The 23600-nt window shown below is 49.6% G+C and overlaps 1 protein-coding gene across 2 annotated transcripts in view; it reads left to right on the forward strand.

The window, feature by feature from the left end:
* The window catches only part of SLC12A4 (solute carrier family 12 member 4), a 64284-nt gene that overhangs the window by 34951 nt on the left and 5733 nt on the right, over nt 1-23600 (forward strand). For both annotated transcript variants that reach the window (XM_027847221.1, XM_027847229.1), the window contains 14 exons: nt 4427-4573; nt 4996-5050; nt 7937-8067; nt 9076-9317; nt 9862-10076; nt 12935-13099; nt 13247-13345; nt 14566-14623; nt 18263-18437; nt 20285-20403; nt 21181-21279; nt 21932-22051; nt 22369-22473; nt 22972-23140. In XM_027847221.1, coding sequence (XP_027703022.1) covers nt 4427-4573; nt 4996-5050; nt 7937-8067; nt 9076-9317; nt 9862-10076; nt 12935-13099; nt 13247-13345; nt 14566-14623; nt 18263-18437; nt 20285-20403; nt 21181-21279; nt 21932-22051; nt 22369-22473; nt 22972-23140 — 1899 coding nt within the window. The remainder of the gene's footprint in view (nt 1-4426; nt 4574-4995; nt 5051-7936; nt 8068-9075; nt 9318-9861; nt 10077-12934; nt 13100-13246; nt 13346-14565; nt 14624-18262; nt 18438-20284; nt 20404-21180; nt 21280-21931; nt 22052-22368; nt 22474-22971; nt 23141-23600) is intronic.

Below are 23600 nucleotides of genomic sequence, written 5' to 3' on the forward strand. Positions count from 1 at the left end.
CTCCCCTCCCCGCCTTCACCCCGCCTCCACCCCCTTCATTACATCATTTCTCTTTCAAGTTTCCAAAAGCACCCAGCCACTACTCTCAATCATATTCTCTCCTGGGCGTAATCCATTCTCACTTAGCCAAACAGGATGTTCCCTTCTCTCTGAACATTATTTATTTACACTACCTCCCGACATATCCTAGGTATCATGAGATTGATAGCAAGAAGAGATAAGCTGGGCCAAACCCCTCATTCTGTAGATAAGCAAACCAAAGCCTAAGTTGGCTGACATGGCCAGGGTCACTTGGTGAGTAAGGAGCACACCTGGAATTCAAGCCCATGTCTCTTGACACTAAATTCTCCCATCTTTCCACTAAATTCTCCCATCTTTCCACTATACTCTAGCTACTTTTCAGGCTAGGATTCCCAGGGACCCAGTTGGTGTCCATGGGTGGTAGATTTGGTAGCTCTGTCCCTAACTCAGATCTTTGAGTGGGTCAATGACTTCAGCAAGGTGGAGGTTTCTTCCGGAGAGAGAGGCCATCACCCCTCCATGCCTGAGCATCCTCCAAGACTCTTATCCAAGCCCTTCCCTAAATTAGCCATTGTTGGGATGGTACACAGCATGCTGGGCTTTGTCTTGAGTTCATAAGGATGCTCCTGGAGCACTTGGCCTAGCTAGCTAGCTGCCACTTGTCGCTCGGGCCCAGCCTAGCTTCTCTTCCAAGCCTGCCTTTCTTTGTAGGGCTTCTTTACTCTGATTCGCCTTTGTAGCTCCTTGGTGGTAATATATCACAGCCTGCTTCCACCTACCATACACCTCTCCATTGCCGTCTGGGTAACGATCCTTTGTAATGCTCAGAGGCTGTGCTGTTCCATGACTTATAGCCATTTACCCCAGCAGAATATTGGACTTAAAGAGAGATGAGTATTTTTATTCAGGTAGAGGCTTGGGTTCATTTTTAAAAATTTTTTTATTAATTTATTTTGATTTATCAACAATCACTTCCATATGCTTTTGAGTTTCAAATTTTCTCCCCCTTCCTCCCCATCACCCACCCCAAGATGGTGCGCAATCTGATATAAGCTATACATATACATTCTTATTAAACATATTTTCACATTAGTGATGTTGTAAGTAAAAATTAGAACCAATAGGAGGAACCACCAGAAAGAGGAAACAGAAGACAAAAAAAATAGCAATTCAATTTCCGTAGTTCTTTCTTTGGATGTGGATAGCATTTTCCATCACGAGGCCTTTGGAGATGTCTTAGATCCTTGTATTGCTGGGAAGGGTTAAGTTTATCAATATTAGGCATTCCACAACGTGACTGTTATTTTGTATTGGGTTCATTTTAAAACTTTACTATTTCCCAAGTTTCTAGCTCATGCCTTTCTTGGTAAACTTTGGGCCCAAATCATTGGCCATTTGTAGCATCTGAGAGAGAGACAGAGACAGAGGGAAGTGGGGGGGGGGGATGGAAGAAGGAGGAGGAGGAGGAAAGGAGAGAGAGAAAGAAAGAGATACACAATTACATAGGTATATATACACACATTTATGTATACACATATACATATTCTTCAGTCATCTTCAGTCATGCTCAACCGTTTGTGACCTCATTTGGGGTTTTCTAGGCAAAGATACCGGAATGATTTGCTGTTTCCTTCTCCAGCCCATTTTACAGATGAGGAAACTGAGGCAAACAGGGTTGAGTGACTTGTCCAGGGTCACACAGCTAGGAAGTATCTGAGGCTAGATTTCAATTAAGGAAGATGGGTCTTCCTGATTCTAGACCTGGAACTCTATCCACTGTGCCACATTCACATACATGCATGCATATACATATACATACATTCATGCCAATGGCTGTGTGTATTCATTTGTATGTATATGTACATATGTATATGTATATGTGTGTGTGTGTGTGTGTATATATAATTGTACATAGTACGTACATAGCCTCTATATACACATGTATATATACATACACTCGATTATGCATACAGTTTGGAGATTGTTATAAGAGTCATAGACCCTTTTGGCAATTTGGTAAAGCCTATGAATCCCTTCTCAGAATAATGTTTTTGAATGCATAAAATGAAATACATGATTTTAAACAAAACCAATTGCATTGAAAAAGTTATCAAAATATATATATATATTTTTTAAAAAACAGGTTTATGGACTCCAGGTAAGAACCCCTGATCTAACTGCATCATGTAGATTAACCAAATGGGCATTCTTCATCCACTTAGCCATATGTGTGTGGATGGTTAAGACAAATTTTTTAAAAATAGATTTTACTGTTATCTTTTATTTTTATATTACCTGGATTTTCCTCCTTGTCTCTTCTCCACCTCCCTCCCAGAGAGCCAACCCTTATAACAGAGAATTTTTTTTTTAAGAAAGAAAAAGAGAAAAAAAAAATCCACAAAACCATCCAACACATACAGAAAGATGTGGTGTTAGATGCAAATTCCATCCCCATACGAGTGGGGAGAGACACCTTCTCATGGGGGCCAAGCTCATTCTTTGTAATTTTGTGAGATTCATTTTTAATTGTTCTGTGTATCCTTGTCCTTTCCATGTATGCCGTTGGAGTCCCTGCGTCCTTCCCCGGCTTCCTTCGCGCAGCATCGTTCATTGACTCTTCCCCCACTTCTCTGAATTCACCGTGCTTTTGAGTACTTCCGTTCAGGACATTCTGAAGTGAGCAGGGCCTTCATGTCGTAGACATGGTGTTGTCCACAAACGGGCATCAGGAAGGCCTCACACATGACCTCGACTAGAGGTTAATCCATTTTCTTCAGCTTGGATCCCTCCTCCGTGCCAGTGGCCACAGGCCCCTTTGGCAAGCGCTGGTCTCCATACGGTGGTCAGAGAAGGTTGTCCCCCAGAATCCTTTGTGGTTGTGACCTATGCAAGGGACCTACACTCAGTTGGAACAGAAGCAGCCTTTTGCCCTACTCAAGCAAACGCTTTTTTTCATCAGCCAAGAGTAGGCACTTGTGAACTTGTGTTCTTTCTCTCCATCTTTCTGTTGATCATGCGATGGTGTGATGTGGCCTATGATGGAGGGTTGCTTTTGAAAGCCTCCCTGATTGCTACTGATATCTTCATCAAGAATGTCCTCGATGTATATATGGATTCTTTTCTTTTCTTTTTTTGTTTTTTGTTTTTGCTAGGCAATTGGGGTTAAGTGACTTGCCCAGGGTCACACAGCTAGTGTCATGTGTTGTATGTCTGAGACCGGATTAGAACTCAGGTCCTCCTGACTCCAAGGCTGGAGCTCTATCCACTGTGCCACCTAGCTACCCCAAATTTTGAATTTTTTTTTATCAATTAATTTATTTTTAGGGTTTTTTTTAATATATAGATCATTTTCATCAAAATGTTGTATAATTGGGAAAGTAGCTCTTTGTCATCCAGAATATTTGGCTAACAAGAACAACCTATTCCTGACCATGATGGTCTGCTGAGAGTTTACCACATAGCTTTACACCAAAGGTCACAAACAAGGAACGCATGAAGTCAAGGGCTGGGATGGGCCAAAAATATGATTTGGGTGATAGCGCCATGATGGCCTATTAAACCTTTCCTTTGGATTGCACTCCAGCTTCCAGAGGCTGGTGTCTGGGGGGTGAGCTGTGCCTTTCCACGGCCTTCACATCCTTGGCACCAGTGTCAGAAGCGAGATGCAGGTCTGCTGGGCTGGCCAAGCCTGGAAGTCACATGACTATGTGACCTAATGAGAAATGAGAGTTCTTTTATGGGGCACTTCGTAGTGCAAGAGCTAATACGAGAGACTCTTCTCCAGGTTCCTTGTATTCTGTAGCTTTTTATTCGCCATCTATGATGAGGACCATGATGGTAACTCATGCTACACCTTCTTTACAACTACCCAGGGAAGTGGGCTGTCCAAGTAGTGTTACCCCATTTTACAGGTTGGCAAAGTGAGCCACAGAGAAGTTAAAAGTCACATCATTATTTATCCATAATAGGGAGGATCAAGGAAGAGCCTGATTTGTTGGATTGGGACACCTCTCATGGAGCCAGACACAGGCTCTGGTACAGATCCAGGAGATGTAGGGGGCTGCCCTAGATTTACATGTATCTTAAATAAATGTAGAAGTCATTGCTATTGAAGCTGTCTTCTCACTTCTTGATCAGGACTGGCGCCCTGCCACCACCACTCTGGGCATCTCCTAGGTCAAGAAAGCAGGTGGTGCCTCAATGGTCACCACCAAAGATAGCACAACTCATGGGCTGTGCATGGCCATAAAAGACCTGGTCAGGGAGTGACATTAGGGCTCCTCCATTTTAGGTCATGTTCAAGGTTCTTCCTTCCACCAGAGCAGTCCCTTGGCTCTATGGTGTCATAGCACCTACCTGCTGCCCTCCCCCCCCAACTCAGACAAGGCATTTGTTTGTTTCCTAGTCACCCAGCATGGGCACCTTGATGGGCGTGTACCTGCCCTGCATGCAGAATATCTTTGGGGTGATCCTATTCCTTCGACTGACCTGGATGGTGGGGACGGCCGGCGTCCTGCAGTCCTTCCTCATTGTCCTCATCTGCTGCTGCTGTGTGAGTATCTGCTGTCACATTCGACCACAGGCGCCATTTTCCATTTCTTTTCCCACCCAGAAGGCAGACGCCTGGACCCTGTTCTGCTGGCCTCTCTCTGGCTAAAGTGAGGCCCTTGGTGGGGCAGGGTGGGGGCACCTCACAAGAGTAACAAATGTTAGGAGGGAAAGAAATTCCTGATCCATGGAACTTAGTGCTTCGATTCTGACACCATCCATCACTGTTACCCCTTCCTTGATTATTGGGGTATTATTGATGATTGGTTGGTTGGTTGCTTTATTAAAGAAAAAAGAATACTTATAAGACAGACTTACCCCTCTTTAGCACATCTGCAAAAGAGCCATTGACTGACTGGCTAACAGTGGAGTCTTTTTTGGGTGGGAATTTTATGTAACCCATGTTACAATTTCTTGTCTTTATAGACCCTACTGACAGCAATATCCATGAGTGCCATCGCCACCAATGGGGTTGTTCCAGGTATTTGTTTGTAGATGTGATACTTGGTATTCTGGGCTCCTGCCATTGACCAGGTGCCCTTACAGTGTAAATGCTTAGCCGCCTGGAAGGCCCAGCTGCCTTACCTCGAAAAGGAGGGAGAGTGGACCAGCTGACCTCACAGTCCCCTCCCAGCTCTGAAATTCCATGAGCCTGTGAATGGAAAGGGATCTTAGGTATCCACAGATCATTAGGGCTGAAAAGGACTTTTCTCCAGTTGAGAAAAACTAACCACCAGGGAAGCAAAGTGATTTGGCCACCATCAGTCACACCGCCAGTCAGTAGCACGGCCAGATCCAGAGCCCAGGCTCCCGACTGTCCCATCACTCCTTGCGGATTTAAAGTCACAAGATCTGGGTTCAAATCCCAGCTCCATGACTTTGGGCAAACTGCTCCCACTTCTCTGGGCCTCAGATTCGTTCCCTGCAGAATAAGAAGATTGAGTGTCAAGATCCCTTCCAGGCCCTGGTCCGATGCCTCTTCTTCTGACCCTTGATTCTTCTTCTCATTTGGAGCCTATACCCTGACTTGCTTCAGCAAGGGGCCCAGTAAAGGCAGAGAGTTAGCCTGGGTGGGCTTCTTGGCAGGCCTGGGCCTGCTGGGGATCTGGAGCCCTATGTAATTCCCACTCCTGGAGGAGTGAGTGCTCTGCCGGCCCAGTCCTAGGTCCAGGTTTTCTGCTCAGAGGAATCCTAGCAGCTTCTTTGGCCAGGCATCCCGGCGCTCGCCCCCCCCATTCACATTCACTCGCCCTCCAGCTGGGAGGTCCCCTTCCCTGGCAAGAGCTTATCTCCTCAGGGTGGGCCATGTTGCTGGCTGGATGTCGTTACCGCCTGTGCCTAGTGTGGGAGCCAGATGGCAGGGGTTATTTATCACTCACTCATGGGGGAAAGGAGCAATTTTATCTCATTCCTGGAAGAGGCCCATCTCCCTCTGCTGTTTCTCTGTTCTGGTTAATGACTGTCTCAGAGTTTCTCAGGCCAAAACAATGGTCTGTGGGGCTTCTGTAACCAGAGTGGCTCCAAAGACCGCATGGATAGAAAGAGACCTAGGATTAGAGGCTGCAGTCTTTGTTTCCGGGGGAGCCAGTCGAGCCTGCTGGGGGCCTGGCCTCAGATGTGAGACCAGCCTGAAACCTTGGCCCAGGGTCCCTCCTCCACCCCCACCCCCAGGCTAATTTTGCTTCTGTGGCTTCCGGCCAGCTGGGACCTCAGAATAATGATTTACCAGCTAATGGAGTACTCTGGTGGGAGAGAGCTCATAAACCCAAAAGGGACCCTAAAGTCCCTCTAATAGATGAGGGTACGAAGGCCCAGAAAAGGGAAGTCACTGGCCCAGGGTCACACAGGGACTAAGTAAGAGACAGGAGTCACCCAGGTACTTTGACTCAAAATCCAGATAATGCTCTTTCCACAATATCATTGTCCCTGCTGTGTGCTGCTTTCCGACTCTGGAAATTAGATGTGATGGCCTGGAAACACTCTTGGACTGACAGTAAGAAGGCCCTAATGCTAATTCCTGGCCGGGTGGTCTCAGCTACATCATTTGATTTCTCAAAGCCTCGGTTTTGTCATCTGGCAGAAGAAGAAAATGGGTTCACAGGCTTCAGGGACCCTCCCCTGCAGAGCCTAGAGGGGTAGACAGCTGGCCCTTCCATGAGGGTCATGGTTCCATGGACCACACAGAACCGGAAGCTTCAGGCAAGCCACTGCTTTAAGAACAACACGTTCGTAGCCCTCAGATAAAAGCGGTCCACGAAAGAGAGTGCAGGAAGGGAAAAGTGAACGATGCTGCCTTTGCAGGCGGCAAAGCTCCCTTGGACTCCTTCAAAGTGTAGCTGCGGGGTCCATGGTCAGTCCAGCTAAGGACAGCATTACCTCGGACTGACCGCTCTACACAGGCATAGCTCACAACAGCCCTGCTGATGGTGGCATGGAGGTTAGCTGGAGCTGCCCCAATTCCACTCACGTCCTGGCCCACAGTAAGCTCAGAAAGGATGCAAGGACAGATGTAGGCCTTTATTAAGTGCTTACAATGTGCCAGGTACTGTGCTAAGTGATATATAGATATCTCCTTTGATCCTCACAAGTCTGGGTAAGTGCTGTTATCCCCATTTTGCAGTTGAGGAAACTGAGACAGACAGAAGTTAAGGGACTTGCCTAGGGTCATATAGCTAGTAAATGTCTGAGGCCAGATTTAAACTTGGGTCTTTCTGACCCCAGGCCCAGCCAGCACTGCGTCCGCTGCCCAGCCTAGCTACCAGACAGAAAGTCGAGAGAGGTAGGGGACGGGTGGACTGGTCGAGGGGAATCCTTTACCAGTGTAGGTCAGCATGTGCTCTAAAACTGACTGTGAGAGTTTATATGGTACACTGAGACGTGAAGTAATTTGCCCAGGGTCACACAACTAGAATGTGTCAGGTGGGACCTGAGCCCAAGTCTTACTGATTCCAAAGCTGGCTTCTCAGATTTCTCAGTCTTAACACCCTCTCCTGAGGGTGCCATTCCCTTCACTCCATCCTCTAGGTAGTGATGGGCATAGAACTTAGCGGGAACTTAAGAGATCTTCAAGGCCAAACCTCTCGTTTTATAGATGAGGAAACTGAGACATTTCTCCCAAAGGGTTAAGTGACTTGTCCAGAAGCATCCAGCTAGTAAGTAGCAGAGGTGGGATTGTCCTTGAAGGACTGTCTGAGCATCCAAGATGGCCCTGGGGCTGCCAAAGGATATTATAACCTGCAAAGCCCTCGGGGAATGTCTGGAGACACAAGATTCCTCAGGGTGCTAAAGGAACTGTGGGGGGTGTTCAGAGAGAATCATAACTCGCAGAAGCAGTGTGAACTCTGTGTTTTCTCTTTGGCCCTCCTAGCTGGGGGCTCCTATTTCATGATTTCCCGCTCTCTTGGGCCTGAGTTTGGAGGAGCGGTGGGCCTGTGCTTTTACCTGGGGACGACCTTTGCAGCAGCTATGTACATCCTGGGAGCCATTGAGATCCTGCTGGTGAGTCCCATTCAGCCCCACTCCTGCCCCGCCGACCCCCGATACAAGAGCCAGGTTCCTTGGGAGGAAGGCAAGGGTGGGAAGGGTGGGATTGAGACCCTTCTCCTTGGGAATCTGCCCCTGGGGTAATGGTGAAGAGGGGAGGGCCTTGGCTAAGAGCCGGTGAAGTAAGAGATAGGAGGGGAAGGACGTTGGCAGCTCAGGAAAGTATCCCTTGTCTTTGCCTCTTTAAATATGGTCAAGAATAATCTCCTCTTGTGGCCGGTACTCTGGGGAAGCTTTGGTTTTTGTGAAGTGTTTAATTTAGTTATATGATTTTACTTGGTGGCACACACAAAGCATCACATCTGTGTAATCTTGTTCATCTTTTCTTAATGCCTACTTCCTCTATGTGTGTGTGTGTGTGTGTGTGTGTGTGCATGCGCACGCGCGCGCACACACATGTCAGGCTCAAGGTCCGTGTTTGCTGGTGCTCTTTCAAACCTCCTTCTCTGCCTCTGGCATAGCCTGGCCAGATGAGGGCCTGTTAGAACAACACCCCAGGCCTTTTTTTCTTTTTTCTTTTTTTTAAGTCCTCGGGAAGCTGCTTGCTTGGCCAACATCTGGCTTCCCCCCTCAGCTCCTGGAGTCTGAGTAGCTCAGTTTTAGCCTCGGCGGCAGCAGCAGCAACAGCATCATCAGCATCATTTTGAAGACTGCCTGAGCAGGAAGCTGGGGGTGCTGGGTGGGGATTCTTACCCGCCTTGCCCTCAGTGAGGTTTATAGGGGGCCCCACCCAGTCTTTGGCCCCTTCCCTGTTTGTGTGTGTGTGTGGGGGGGGGAGATATAAATCCTCACTCCACCCCTTGTTCCCAAAGAGGAAAGGGAGTCACCGCTTCCTGCCTCAGAACTGGCCCTCCAGGAGTGGAGACCGAGCTTGGCTCCTTGCCACCTGGTCCTTGGGAAAATGGAGACGGGAGGATTTGTTTGCCCAGCTAACACTCCCAAGCCCTGCCTTTGTTGTTTCAGACATACATCGCCCCGCCGGCCGCCATCTTCCACCCAACCGGGGCTCACGACACCTCGAGTGCCACCCTGAACAACATGCGAGTGTATGGGACCATTTTTCTGACCTTCATGACCATGGTGGTGTTTGTCGGCGTTAAGTACGTCAACAAATTCGCCTCGCTCTTCTTGGCCTGTGTCATCATCTCCATCTTGTCCATCTACGCCGGCGGCATCAAATCCATTTTTGACCCGCCAGTGTTTCCGTAAGTGATGGGCGTGCTAGAACCAGAGGGAAGGTTTAAAGAAGGTCACTTTTGGGGTGGCCCTGTCATTTCCCCATGGTCCAGTTGAGAATGAGGGCTCCGACCCCTTCCAGCAGTGTGAGGCAGTTGTTCAGGAGAAGAAAGGAGAAAGGGAAGGAAACAACTTTGGGAGAAGGAAGGGTGGGCTCATCGTGCGTTAGAGTGGAAGAGACCATAGAGTTGATCTGATCCAGCCTCCATGGTTTACGTGGCAGGAGACCCAGAGGTCTGATTTGCCCACGGTCACAGAGCCAGTGAGTGTCAGAATCAGAACTGTCACTCAGGCCTGTTCTCTGTCTACAGCCCCTTCTAAAGGTGGGCTAGCTAATGAGCCGGCTGGCTATTCCACCGAATAGTTAGGGGTAGGAGGCGCAGAACCAGCAGGGCCCCGAGCTCTCCATGACCCTTGGCCTGGCCATGAAGAGTGTGATGGGTCAGCCGGGGCAGCGTATTCAGTGAACCCGTATACTTGACTTAGCAAATGTTGACCTTTTCCCGCCATCAGAGTCTGCATGTTGGGCAACAGGACCCTGTCCCGGGACCAGTTTGATGTTTGCGCCAAGACCACAGTAGTGGACAATGAAACCGTGGCCACCAAGCTTTGGGTCCTCTTCTGTCACACCTCCAACCTCACCTCTGAGGGCTGCGACCAGTACTTCTTTCTCAATAATGTCACTGAGATTTCTGGGATCCCCGGAGCCGCCAGTGGGATTCTCCAGGGTAGGTGCAGGGAGTGGGGCGCTGGGGTAAAGATGCCCCAGGGGCATGGATTCCCAGGAGGAAAGCAGAGGTGCCCCCATGGCACCTCTGGGGTAGGGTCTGACATCTTCACTTCCTGAGAAAGGGGGAGGAGGCAGAGCCCCAGCCTCAAAGAGGGAGGCCCCTCGTCCACCCCACCCCAGCCCAGAGTTGCCACCAGCCAGAGCGGGACATCGCTTACTTGTACAGTGCCACGGGGAGTTTTGGCCTGGCCTTCTAAGCTGACCTAAGTGGATTCGCCCTGATGGACAAAGCACATTTCCAAGTGTCCCCTGAGGCCAATGCCCCTCTCTCCAGCACCCCCAGGAGAAGAGGAAATGCTGAAGTTCAGAGTCACTGGGTGATGTTTTTTCTTTCAGAAAGTCAAGCCCAGCTGACGCTGGCCTGAGAAGTTCCCACCAGAGCCCATAATAGGCCTCTGTTTGGGAAGTTGGCATAGCTGAGAGCTCTCCCACTGAACCCTGGCATGTGCACACCCCGTGTGTAGCCGTGCTGCCAACTTTGGGGACGCCTCATTGGACACTTGGGACCGGTCAGCCCTCGTTTGGTGGGCTAGATTCAGAGGGGTGGGGACCCCATGGTGTCCCAGACCTCCTATAAGAAGGTGAAAACCTTGACTAGCCTGGAACCTCTGTAAAATGTTAGCCTAGCATGGTGCCTGGCACCTAGCCAGGGTTGACTGGCTGTTTGTCGACTGACTGACCGATTGATTGGAGCCTCTGCTCCTGTCTTGGACGAGGCTGCTTGGCCACTGCTGCCGAGCACCTCCCCCAGTTCTGAGGCTCTGGAGTGACGTTTCCAAATACCATTGGCCAAAAGAGCCGTGTCATCAGATATTCCAGCAGTTCAAGTCAGTATTCAATAAGGATTTGCTGTGTGCAAGGTTCAGTGCTCAGGGCTGGGGATATGAAAATGAAAAATGACACAGTTCTTGTTCTCAAGATCCCCACCCCCACCCCCAGCAAAGGGAAGATAAGCCATGGACATAAATGGGGGGGGGTCAGAGGAGAGCCCCAGACAAAGTGCTCCAGGGAGTGTGAGCAGGGAGAGAACACAAGCAGGCCAGCCCCCAGAATTGGGCTTCGGAAAAGAAACAGCTTTCAGCTAGGGGAAATGAGGAGAGCCAGGCCAGGGGAGCCTGGGGCAGAAGGGGACCAGCCAAGCCTGGGGCTGGCTAGCTGGCTGTGCCGTTCAGTCCGGTCAGCTGTGATGCTGGGGTCCTCCAGCCGTGGATGGCTTGTGGGAGAGCCCCGGCCTCAGCATGCACACTGTGTCTGCTTGGCAGGCCCCTCCTGTGCACCTGGCGGGCCTGGGCATCCTCCAGAGAGGAAACCGCCCTTCCCTTGGTGCTTAGGGCACCACTGCTCCTTCCCCCAGCGTCCACGGAGCACCCTATATCTGGGAGCTATCAAGAGGAATAAAGCCCGGAACCTTTCCTCCAGGAGGTCAGTGAGTGGAGCTGAGGGCTCTAGATAAGAGAAGCAAGGCGGGTTGTAACACAGTGTCAGAAGGCCAGCTCTGACGTTTAGCAGCACAAACACGATTGCATCGAGAAATCGGTCTCCACTGCCGTCCCAATAAGTCTGATTAAGTACCTTTTCTGAGCGGTTTTTTCATATGCAATTCCTCCAAAATTCTGTAAAAGGTAAAAAAATACACAGAACAAAACTTTCCTTTGTTAAACTGCTACAGCCCGTATTTATTATCATTTACATGTAAATTTATATACACATATAAATGTATACATACTCTGAATTATGTTATATACAAATAATATATAAATTACATATATATATAAATACTATAAATATTATATTCCAAAGCTGATCATAAAGCCAGAGTATAACACATTAGGTATACAGAAATCCAAAGTAAACCTAGTTATGCAAAAGAGAGTATCAGAGTAGATTCCCATGTACTTTCTTAGAACTGTTCATAGTTTACCCACCTGTAAAATGGGGATATAATGCTGACATTTGTTTTGAGAAAGACCCCCAGTAAACCTTGGGTGCTCTAAAAACATGAGTTGTTAAAGCCCAAAATGTTCTGGAGAGATGAAGTAGTCCCTGCCCACTAGAAGCACCCAGTACTCTTCGTACCAAGACAGCTGGTGGTGTAATGGATAGTGTGCTGGGCCAGGAGGCAGGAAGACCTGAGTTCAAATCTAGCCACAGATACTTCCCAGCTGTGTGGCCCTGAGCAAGTCACTTAACCTCAGTTTGCCTCTGTTTCCTCATCTGTAAGATGGGCCGATAGTAGGGCCTCCCTCCCTGGGTTGTGGCAAGGCTCTCATGAGATCATACTGGTCACAGCTCAGCGCTTGTGCCTGGCATGTAGCGCTTATGGGAGAAGTGCTTCTTCCCTTCCCACCCCTTCTTCCCAGGGGCTGAGTACAAAGATAGTCACAGATAATACAGGATTTGTGGGCGAGAAAAGTCAGAGGAGGAGGAGGTCACAGGATCATTGGTCTGGAGCAGGGAGGAACCCTCATCTTACAGATGGGGAACCTGAGGCCCAGAGAAGGGAAAGGCCCTGCCCACGGTCCCATGGGTAGTAATTCTCTGATGTGGGATTTGAATCTGGGTCCTTTGACCCCACTGTGTCCCAACAGTGCGGCCTCTTCCTTTAGTGATGAGAAATGGAGACCAGAGAGGAGTAGGGGGCAGGGCCAGGTGCTGAGCCCAGGTGCCCCAGCTCTGTCTCGCCAGGCTGATTCACCCGGCTGAGGACGCCTGGGTGCCTGCACCCCTCCATCCCTGGGTTTGCCCGCCCGGCCCGCCTCAGGCTGAAGCCGCTCTTTCCCCCATTTTCCCCACAAGATAACCTGTGGAGCAGCTACCTGGAGAAGGGTGACATCCTGGAGAAGCCCGGGATGCCCTCCGTTGATGTCCCCGGCCAGAAGGGCAGCCTCCCGCTCTATGTCTTTGCGGACATCGCCACGTCCTTCACGGTGCTGGTGGGAATCTTCTTTCCCTCCGTGACAGGTGAGGCCCTGGCCCTGGCCCTGGCAGTGGCAGAGGGGGGTGGCGAGCCACATGGGACCCTCCCTCCCCCATCCATTCCTGGAAGCCAAGACCCCCTGAGGGGCCCCCGGGGTGGGGGGGAAAAACCCAACTCTTTGTTTTTTGAAGGCATCATGGCTGGGTCCAACCGCTCCGGAGACCTCAAGGACGCCCAGAAATCCATCCCGGTGGGGACCATCCTGGCTATCGTCACGACCTCTTTAGTGTGTATCCTTTAAAATGCGGTGCCCATGGGCTTGGGTCTCCCAGCCCTCGCTCTCCCTGCCCCAGGCCAGGCTATGCTGCTCTTCAGCACCACCTGCTGGCAGCCGGAGGAACCCCTTAAAGGCCCATCAGAAATACTCCCTTGTCAGGGGACCCCAGAGCCTCAGCTGGGAGCCCAGGCAGGGGGAGGCAGCAGGCCCCCCCACCCCGCGCTGGCTCCTCTCTCCCTGTGGCTCTCCGTGTCCTGTGCACTGGGCTCGGTGGGCGTTTCTCAAGCCCCGGGGACCAGAGGCCTTGCTACCTGGGGGTGGCCTCTTGGCTATTCCTTGGCTGGGTTGTGTCTCCCAACGCTATCTTCCAGCAGTGGGGAGCAAACGGGGACCTTTTCCCAAGTAGAAGAGCAGACCGGACAGACCACAAAGGAATCCACTGGGCTCAGGATTCAATGAACCCAGGAACACACATTACTAGAGAAAGGACTCCCTATTCAGGGGCACCTGCTGATTAAACAGCAAGTGGGAAGTAGCTCTCATGTCACCCACCCAGATGAACGTACCGTACAACCTAAGCGTAAAAGAGACCAGAGACCAGCAGGAGGGGCTTTCTGCAATGCTGATTACAGGGAGCGGGCAGAGGAATTCACAAGAGACAAAATAAGCAGTTTCAGTTATGTAAATAGAAAAGCTTTTGCCTGATTCCCCTCTGACATGCACACAGACGCTGGTCACTCACATACATGACTAGATCCCACAGCATCACACACACACACACACACACACACACACACGCACGCACACACACACATCCTGCCTGCCCCAGCACCATCACCCCCGCTGCCAGACAGATGCTCATCACTGGCTTGACCTGCCCACTAATCGCTTTCTCTCCCACACATTCCATTCTCTGTTCTTCCATCCTGTTTCCCACCTTGTCCTTGCTCTGCTCCCACCCTCTAATGCCAGTCCCCGTCTCTCTGTCCCCTGACCTGTGCTGGCAGCGTGACCTGTGGGAGGTGATGCAGCTCTAGCCCCGAAGGATCAGGAGCCCTGGATTCACTGAGCTACAGAAGCCCCCAGTGGGGGGAGCTTATAGGTTAGATTCATTTGGCATGTGAGGAGCTCAGGCCTCCCCAACCAGCTTTCCTACTGGGGCCCACGCAGTCTGCAGCTGGGCCATGGGTTAGTTGGAGAGCCATCGACAGTTTCTTTAACCGTCTTCCCCAGACTTCAGCAGCGTGGTGCTGTTTGGAGCCTGCATTGAGGGGGTCGTCCTCAGAGATAAGTGAGTGGTTTGCAATTTATTTTCTGCTTTTAAAAACATCTGCTTTTTATCAATGCCTTTTGTTTTTCTATCATGATTATCACTGCAGCTGGGGGGTGGGGAGCCGCCCCCCCGACACACCAGATGGATCTCTTCTTTGTGACAAAGAAAAACAGGGAAGCAATTCATTGAACCCAGGTGGCGTGGACTCAGTGGCCATGTCTACAATGTGCCGCCTCCCAGTGCCCCATCTCTGTCACCATGGGGGGCCTTTTCTTCTCCTTGCTTTTCTCAGTTACTCAGAGTGTAGCTTTGGGGTCCCATCTTTGCCTGAAAGAGATACTCAGTTTGGTTTGGACATCCTTTACAGCTGCCAGCTGTCCCTTCCTGTCTGTATCCTCCCCTCTGGGTAGAGGCTGCTCCAGGCAGGCTGATAGAACCCCCAGGCTTCTCAAGGACGGCTTGGGACACCAGCAAGGGGGATGTTAGAAGTGTCTGAGGGGAACAGAAGGAAGAAAGGCCCTGAGGGGTGAGCTGGAGCACCTGAGCTCAGCCAGACCTGGCAGACCTTGGCCCAGACATTTCTCTGCCCTCCTCCCCTCTGTGGGGACAGCCATGCTCAGTGGCACCCAGGCCCCCACGGCCCTTGTTCCCTCCTCCCCATGCCAGTGCTCAAAGATGTGCCAGGGAGAGCTTGACTCCAGGTTGTGTGCACACACATGTGTATAATCATACATGTACATATACATATGTGTACATTCATGCATATATATACACACACACACGTGTGTGTTTCCTGACTTTTAGTACCAGAGCACTAACTGCCTCTTGGACATCTCAAATTGGATGTCCCCTAGATACCTCAAAACTCTGCATATCCAAAACAGAATTCATTATCTTTACTCCAAAACTCTCTCTTTTCTTCCAAAACTTCCCATCTTTTTTTTTTTTACTGGAATATCTTTAGTCACTGTGGAAAGTAGCAGTATTGAAAACATTGGTTTCTCCATGTACATTTTGCCGTCATTAACTGAATGGTTACCATGCCTTTTTACCTAACTTTTCATCTCTACATATGCTTCTTACTTCCCAACCTATCCTTTAACTTGATGCAGTTTAATTCCATTTCTTTAGTTTACAATAGGAAATTGCACTAAATTATAAATAATAATCATCAGTGTTTAACCATATACACAAATAATATATTGGCAAGTTGTTCAGTCGTTTTTCAGTCACGATTCTTCATGACCCCATTTGGGGTTTTCTTGGCAAAGATACTGAAGTAGTTTGCCATTTTCTTCTCCAGCTCATTTTACAGATAAGGAAACTGAGGCATACAGGGTGAAGTGACTTGCCCAGGGTCACACAGCTAATAAGTGTCTGAGGCCAGATTTGAACTTGGGAAGATGAGTCTTCCAGACTCCAGGCCTAGTGCTCTATGCACTGTGGCGCCCCCTAGCTCTATTGGCAAGTATCTGGTTTCAAATTAGATTCCTAAAACAGGTGAAGGTGTCCTCCTGTACTCCTCACACTCACTCCTCAATCCAGTCTTCTCAAATCTTATAATTTCTGCTTTCACGACATCTCTTGTATATATCCCCATCTCTCCACTCCACTCACTGCCCTAGTTCAGGCCTTCAAAGCCATGTAATTGAAGCAGCCTTTAAATCAGTCTCCCAGCCTCCAGTCTCCCCACCACCAATCCACCTGAACCCACACGTTTGTCAAGGAATTTTGTAAGTCCAGACTGGACTAGTCGCCTCCCTCCTCAGTCGGCTCCAGCAACTCCTATGTATGACCTCCAGCGTAACCCAGCCCCTTTCCATCCTTTCCTGTCTTCTTACACTTTACTTCCTTCCGTGAATGCTATGATCCAGCTACTCTGGCCTATCCTGGCAGTTCCTTGAACACAATACCCCATTTCCTGTCCCTCCCCATGCCTAGAATTCTCCATCCCCTCACCCACTTTTTTCCTCACTTAATTGTATTTTTTTTTTCCAATTACATATGAAGATAGTTTTCAGCATTTACTTTTATAAGATTTTGAGTTCCAAATTTTTTCTCCCCCCCCTTCCCAAGATGGCAAGCAATCTGATATAGGTTATACGTGTACAATTATATTAAACATATTTCCACATTAGTCATGTTGTGAAAGAAGAATCAGAACAAAAGGAGAAAACCATGAGAAAGAAAAAAAAAAAGAAAAAAAAGGAAATAGTATGCTTTGATCTGCATTCAGACTCCATCATTCTTTGTCTGGATATGGATCATGAGTCTTTTGGAATTGTCTTGGATCCTTGCATTGCTGAGAAGAGTTAAGTCTATCATGGTTGGTCGTGCCACAATGTTGCTGCGTACAATGTTCTCCTGGTTCTGCTCACTTCACTCAGCATCAGTTCATGGAAGTCTTTCCAGGTTTTTCTGCCAGCTCATTATTTCTTAGATCCCAATCTATGGAGAAGGGGAGAATCTGGGACCAAACAAGAGATAGAAAACATTATGAAATGCAAAATGGATCATTTGGATTACATTAAATGCAACTAAGATTAGAAGGAAGTCAGAAAGCTGTGAAACAATTTTTAATGCCGCTGTCTCTAATAAAGGCTTCATTTCTCAAATATATAGAGAACTGAGACAAATTTATAAGGATACAAGTCATTCCTTGATTGATAAATGGTCCAAAGGACATGAGCAGGCAGTTTCCAGGTGAAGAAATTAAAGCTATCTGTAGTCATATGAAAAAATTCTCTAAATCACTATTGATTAGAGAAATACAAATTAAAGCAACTCTGAGGTACCACATCATACCTATCCAATTGGCTAATGTGACAAAAAAGGGGAATGATAAATGTTGGAGAAGATGTGGGAAAGTTGGAATACTAATACATTGTTGGTGGAGTTGTGAAATGATCTAACCATTCTGGAGAGCAATTTGGAACTATGCCCAAAGGGCTATCAAATTGTGCATACTCTTTGACCTGGCAATACCACTTCTAGGTCTGTATCCCAAAGAGATCATAAAAATGGGAAAAGGACCCACATGTACAAAAATATATATAGCAGCTTTTTCTATAGTGGCAAAGAATTGGAAATTGAGGGGATGCCCATCCATTGGGGAATGGCTGAACAAGTTGTGGTATGTGACTGTAATGGAATACTATTGTGCTATAAGAAATGATGAGCAGGCGGACTTCAGCAAAACCTGGAAAGACCTCCACTTTTTAATTTCCTTGGTTTCCTTCAGGGCCCAGCTCAGATCCCAGGTACAGCTATTCTGGCCTTCACCTGTCTGAGTACCTTCCCTGTGTACTCCATGTATATCTTCTATTTACCTAGTTATTTATCTATTGTCTTCCCAGTTGGAATGTAAGCTCCTAGAGAGCTGCTCAGCTCCTTTCTTTGTTTCCTCAGTGCTTAGTTACACGCGTCCCTGGCATGTAAATGAGGGTTTAGTAAAGGCTTGTTGACCTGATTTGAATCACTTGACCTTCCAGGGCCTGCTGGGGGCCCTGGGCTTCCTCGTTGGCTTCCCCTTTGGATAAATAATGGGATAGGAGTGTGCCTGCCGCTCGGATTTTTTTAGGGAGGGTGGGGATACGGGAGGCCTTAGAAACACCTTTCAACGTGAGGGAGCTCACTGCTCTGTATTCTCTCCCACAGATACGGTGACGGTGTGAACAAGAACTTGGTGGTGGGTACGCTGTCCTGGCCCTCCCCTTGGGTCATCGTGATCGGCTCCTTCTTCTCCACGTGCGGGGCCGGCCTGCAGAGCCTCACGGGGGCGCCCCGCCTGCTGCAGGCCATCGCCAAGGACAACATCATCCCTTTCCTGCGGGTGTGTTCTCCTCCCTGACCCATGCAGAGTCCTTTAGACCCATCAGCATGCTTTTATAGCCCTGATCTTGGGAGGGACCTTAGAGGTCATTGGGCCCAATGCCCTATTTTACAGATGAGGAAACTGAGACCCAGAGAACTTAAGTCCCTGGCCTGTGGTCCCACAAGCGGCTGAGCTGGGGTCAGAACCCTGGTCTTCTGGCTCCAGATACAGTAGCGTTCTCACTGCCACAAGATGCCATTGGCTCTTTGAGGCCGTCTCACCCAATCTCCTGCCTAGTTCAGAAATCCCCCGACAGCATCCCTGACATATGGCTGGTGCCTCTTTGCTGGGACAGACGCAGTGGTGCGGAGCTCACTCCTTTGTGTTAGTGTTGCCATTTTATAGATGGGAAAATTGATGACTCAGCTAAGATCACCCAAGCAGTTCCCAGGGATCAGAACCCAGGTTTTCTGACCCCTTCTGTTGTCCCCACTGTTCTATGACGCACCCCACATTCTATTGGCACAACCCCACCCCTGGCTGATGACATTAATTGCCTGGCTCACACACTCGGACCAGGCCAAGAGGACCAAAAGATTCTGCCCCACTTCTCTGGGGCAGAGCAGCCCCTGCAAAGGCAAAGGAGGTGTCAGGACCTGCCAGGGATCAATAGAGTGGAGGGAGGAATCCTTCCTGGCCTGGAGGCATGTTTAATTTGTCCTGCCTGGCACCTGCCTGCAAGGCTGTAACCCAGAAAAGAGAACATGGAATAAATGGAATAGCACAGATTGAGATGGGCAGCTAGGTGGCGCAGTGTATGGAGAGCTGGCCCTGGAGTCAGGAAGACCTGAGTTCAAATCCAGCCTCACACACTTACTGTGTGACCCTGGGCATGTCACTTATTCCTATTTGCCTCAGTTTCCTCATCTGTCAAATGAGCTGGAGAAGGGAATGGCAAACCCACTCTAGGATCTTTGCCAAGAAAACCCCAAAAGGGGTCACCAAGAGTCAGACAGGAGTGAAGAGACTCCGTAACAACAGCAGATTGAGACGTTGTTGTTAGTGTGAAGAGGAGGCCCTGTTTTGAGAAGCTTATTTCCCTTGGGGGAGTCCAGGAGCAAATGTGTGTATGTTGGAGGGATGATCTAGGGATAGCCTAGGACAGGTGTACTTAAACCGGGAGAGATTTCAGGGAGTCTGTGAACTTGGATGGGGAAAAAAAATTTTTTTTTTTCACTAATCTCTGATTGAAATTTGACATTTCTTTCAGTTATTTAAAAACATTCTTCTGGGGCAGCTAGGTGACACAGTGGATAGAGCTCTGGCATTAGAGTCAGGAGGACCTAAGTTCAAATCTGGTCTCAGACACTTGACACTTACTAACTGTGTGACCCTGGGCAAGTCACTTAACCCCGACTGCCTCACCAAAAAGAAAAACAAAACAAAAAACAAACAAACCAAAAAAAATTCTTCTAAGAAGGGATCCATGAGAGTCACCAGATTGCCAAAGGGGTCCACGGCACAAAAAACGATGAGAACCTCTGATTGGGACTTGGCTAGGCCTGGCCAATACACCAGGCCCTTAGGGCCCCTTCCAGCTGAGCATCCACTCCTCTCCAGGATGGGTTGTTCCTGTGTTGTGCGAATGTGTCTGTATTTGAGGGGGAGGGTCTACAGTAGGGTGAGGAGGTGAGGCTCCCCAGGTTTAGACCCATCCTGTTGACCTTCCCAGTTCCTTCCATCCAAAGTGGCAAGTTGGGGCAAGTGTTGAATAGCGGTGGCTGTTTGGAGAAAGGGAGGATGGGAGTAGCCTGGGACCCTGGGGGTTGGAGACACTTTCCCCTTCAGCCTCTTTCTGGCCTCAGGTGTTCGGCCACGGGAAGGCAAACGGGGAACCAACCTGGGCTCTTCTTCTGACGGCCTTCATTGCTGAGCTGGGGATTCTCATCGCTTCTCTCGACATGGTGGCCCCCATTCTGTCCATGTAAGCAACAGCAGCGGGAGTGTCCGCGGTCTGTGCATGTCTGTCTTCCCTCTCCTCCTCCCCGTAAATCCTTCCCAGCACAGCCAGAGCAGGAGAGCTCAAGAACCATGCGTGAGGGCTGGTGACACAGTGTTTTACAATTGGCTCCGCTGCTGGTCTCCAGCGTTGGATGACCGTTAAAATAGTACTTTACAAAAGAGCAGCCAGGCACGCTGGGCCATTTCCAAATTTCCATCCTGTGCTTTCTCTGTTTCAATGTTGTTTTTAAAAACTGGGATCTGGTGTAAGCCTGGAAGTCTCTACAGAGCTGTCTGTATCGGAAAGCAGTTTGTAAAAGCGGCCCGGGTTGCTAAGGCAACTCTTGTGTACAAATCTCAGTTGTTTTCTTTCTTTCTTTATTTTTAATAAGACCCAGCTAAGGAAGTAAAAATAAAACTTTCAAGCCCGGGTCATATTCTTCCCCTTCCACTTGCCCTCCCCCTTTCCCTCGTCCTTGCCTTTCCTCTTCCCCTATTCCCTTCCTCCTCCCTCCCCCTCCAGTTTACCCCTTCCTTTTCCCCTTATTTTCTTTCCTTTTCCTTCATTTCATTTCCTTCCTTCTTTTCTCTTCTCATCCCCCCTTTCTTCCTTTCCATCACAATTGCTATTCAAGGACCTTGGCTCTAAGGGTCAGGGTCAGGGTCAGGGTCAGCTTGGGTCTTGGGTGGTAGAAGAATGGGCAGTCCCTGGGCTGCAGAAGGAGGACCGTGGACTCTGAGATTCCTTCCAACTTCACAGGTTTTTCCTCATGTGTTACTTGTTTGTCAACCTGGCCTGTGCGGTGCAGACGCTTCTGAGGACCCCTAATTGGCGGCCCCGTTTTAAATATTACCACTGGTAAGTCGACGGTAGCTTTATGGGAAATGACATCTCTTGAAAATTAATGCTAAAATGGGAAGCTGTCGTATCCCCGGCCTGCCCCTAGCCATGCCTGGGCCTCCTGTCTGAGAAAGGGGCAGACTTGGAACAGCAGGCCTGCCGGCCAATCCCAGGACCCTCAGCACCAGGGAACGACGGGCGAGTGCCTCTGGCCATACTCCCCTCTGGGATGTGAATTGATGGGAGCATTATTGGCCTATGAAAATGCCATCCAATGGAAAAAGTGAAATGGGATTGAGAAGCCCTCTTCCTCACTTGTCTTTATCTGAATATATGTTGTGCGTGTGTAATATGTATCTCCCTTGATAAAATGGAAACTCAGGGGCAGCTGGGTGGCACAATGGATAGAGCAAGGGCCCTGGATTCAAGAGGTCCTGAGTTCAAATCCAGATGCAGACACTTGATACTTAACTAGCTGTGTGACCCTGAGCAAGTCACTTAACCCTGATTGCCTTGAAAAATTAGATAAATAAATAAATAAATAGAAAAGGAAAGGTTAGATAAAATGGAAGCTCATTGAGGCCAGGGACTGTTTGCTTCTAATCCCATGCCTGGTACATAATAAGTGCTTAATAAATGCTCACTGATTGATTGGTTGACTTTATTTCAGGGCCCTGTCCTTTTTAGGGATGAGTATCTGCCTGGCCCTCATGTTCATTTCTTCCTGGTACTACGCCCTGGTGGCCATGCTGATCGCGGGCATGATTTACAAGTACATTGAGTATCAGGGGTAAGTAGGGCTTGGGGGGCCTGGTTAACTCGGGGTGGAATGGGCTTCAGCCAGGAAGGGATTGGGGGCTGCTGACTCAGCCGTGGGACTGTAGACCGGAAGGCTGGGTCGGGGGTGAGAAGATGGCAGGGAGGGGTGCGGGCCATGAGGGGCTTGGCTCCATCAATGTTGGGACGGGCTTCTCATAGTGGCGGATGAGCCTGGGGAGCTGTTGGTGGCTTCAGGTCAGCCCCATTTGGAAGGGAGTGTGTCCTTCAGGGACCCAGAGAGGGGAAAGGACGGCATCTTCTGGGCCACACTGTTAGTTCTCCACGCAGAGCCGAGAAGGAATGGGGCGACGGCATCCGGGGCCTCTCCCTGAGTGCTGCCCGCTACGCGCTTCTTCGCCTGGAGGAGGGGCCTCCCCACACCAAGAACTGGAGGTGAGTCCCGGGCTGTTCTCTCCCTCCCCCATCAGGACTCCCCACCAGTTCTCAACCTGCATCCTCCCAGCCATTCCCAGCCCCCTGGAAACCCTGATGAACAGGGCCAGTTTAGGGTTGGGAGCGGGGAGACAGAACCGGCTCAGGGTGGGGTGGGAAACCTGGAGCAGGCCTCTGTGAGTGGGCCCAGGGCATCCTCAGGTGCCTAATCAGGTCTGGCCTAAATGGAAGGAATTTATCGGCCTAAGAATATTAGCAGTAGCCAGCGAGGTGAACAACGGGGGGATAAATAAAAAGGGAGAGGACAGCAAAGGGGAAACTTTTCTCTCATGCCTTCTCCACCAAGCCCCAGTTGCTGTTGTCTGGAAGCTGTCAGAAACTGGGCTCGACCCCCAGGAACCCTCGACTAGCACTAGGGTCCAGGCAGACAGGGTGTGGGTGCTGCTGCCGAACGGGGGCCTTTGCCTCTCCTTCCCTCCCCTTCCCCTCCCCATCCAGGCCTCAGCTGTTAGTGCTCCTGAAGCTGGACGAAGACCTCCACGTCAAGTACCCCCGACTGCTCACATTTGCCTCCCAGCTCAAGGCCGGCAAAGGCCTGACCATCATTGGCTCCGTGATCCAGGGCAACTTCTTGGAAAGCTATGGGGAAGCCCAGGCTGCTGAGCAGGTACTGGTATCTGGGGGCTCTCTTTGGCACCCCCTCTGATGGGGCCCAAGAGTCAGGATCTTGGGGGACCCAACTCTAACCCCCTCAGCTGGGGTGGCAGAACCATTTTCCAGTTTGGCTTCCCCAGCTGACTATACCAAGAGGCCCAGAGCCCCGGGCCGGGCTCCTGCCTGGAGATTTCAGAGATGTGGAAGTGAATTTGTTTCCTCCTCCGTCTCCGACTCTTTCCTTGGCCCAGTTGGGAGTATACCTGAGCATGTATATAAAGGTCCAGGCTCTGTTCCCAGGGGGTCCAAAACCATGTTCAGCCAGTCCACAATCACTTAGACTGTGGTCAGAGCTGGAAACACAGAGAGGCAGACACCTGGTCCTGACCTCCGGAAGCTTAAATTCTAACGTGGATGTTCAGACTCGTGGCAAACATTTTTAGAGCTCCAGGAACCAAGGGGAAAACAGTGGG

The sequence above is a fragment of the Vombatus ursinus genome, unplaced genomic scaffold (genome assembly GCF_900497805.2).
Source record: "Vombatus ursinus unplaced genomic scaffold, bare-nosed wombat genome assembly UNPS02005286.1, whole genome shotgun sequence".
Classification (NCBI taxonomy): domain Eukaryota; kingdom Metazoa; phylum Chordata; class Mammalia; order Diprotodontia; family Vombatidae; genus Vombatus; species Vombatus ursinus.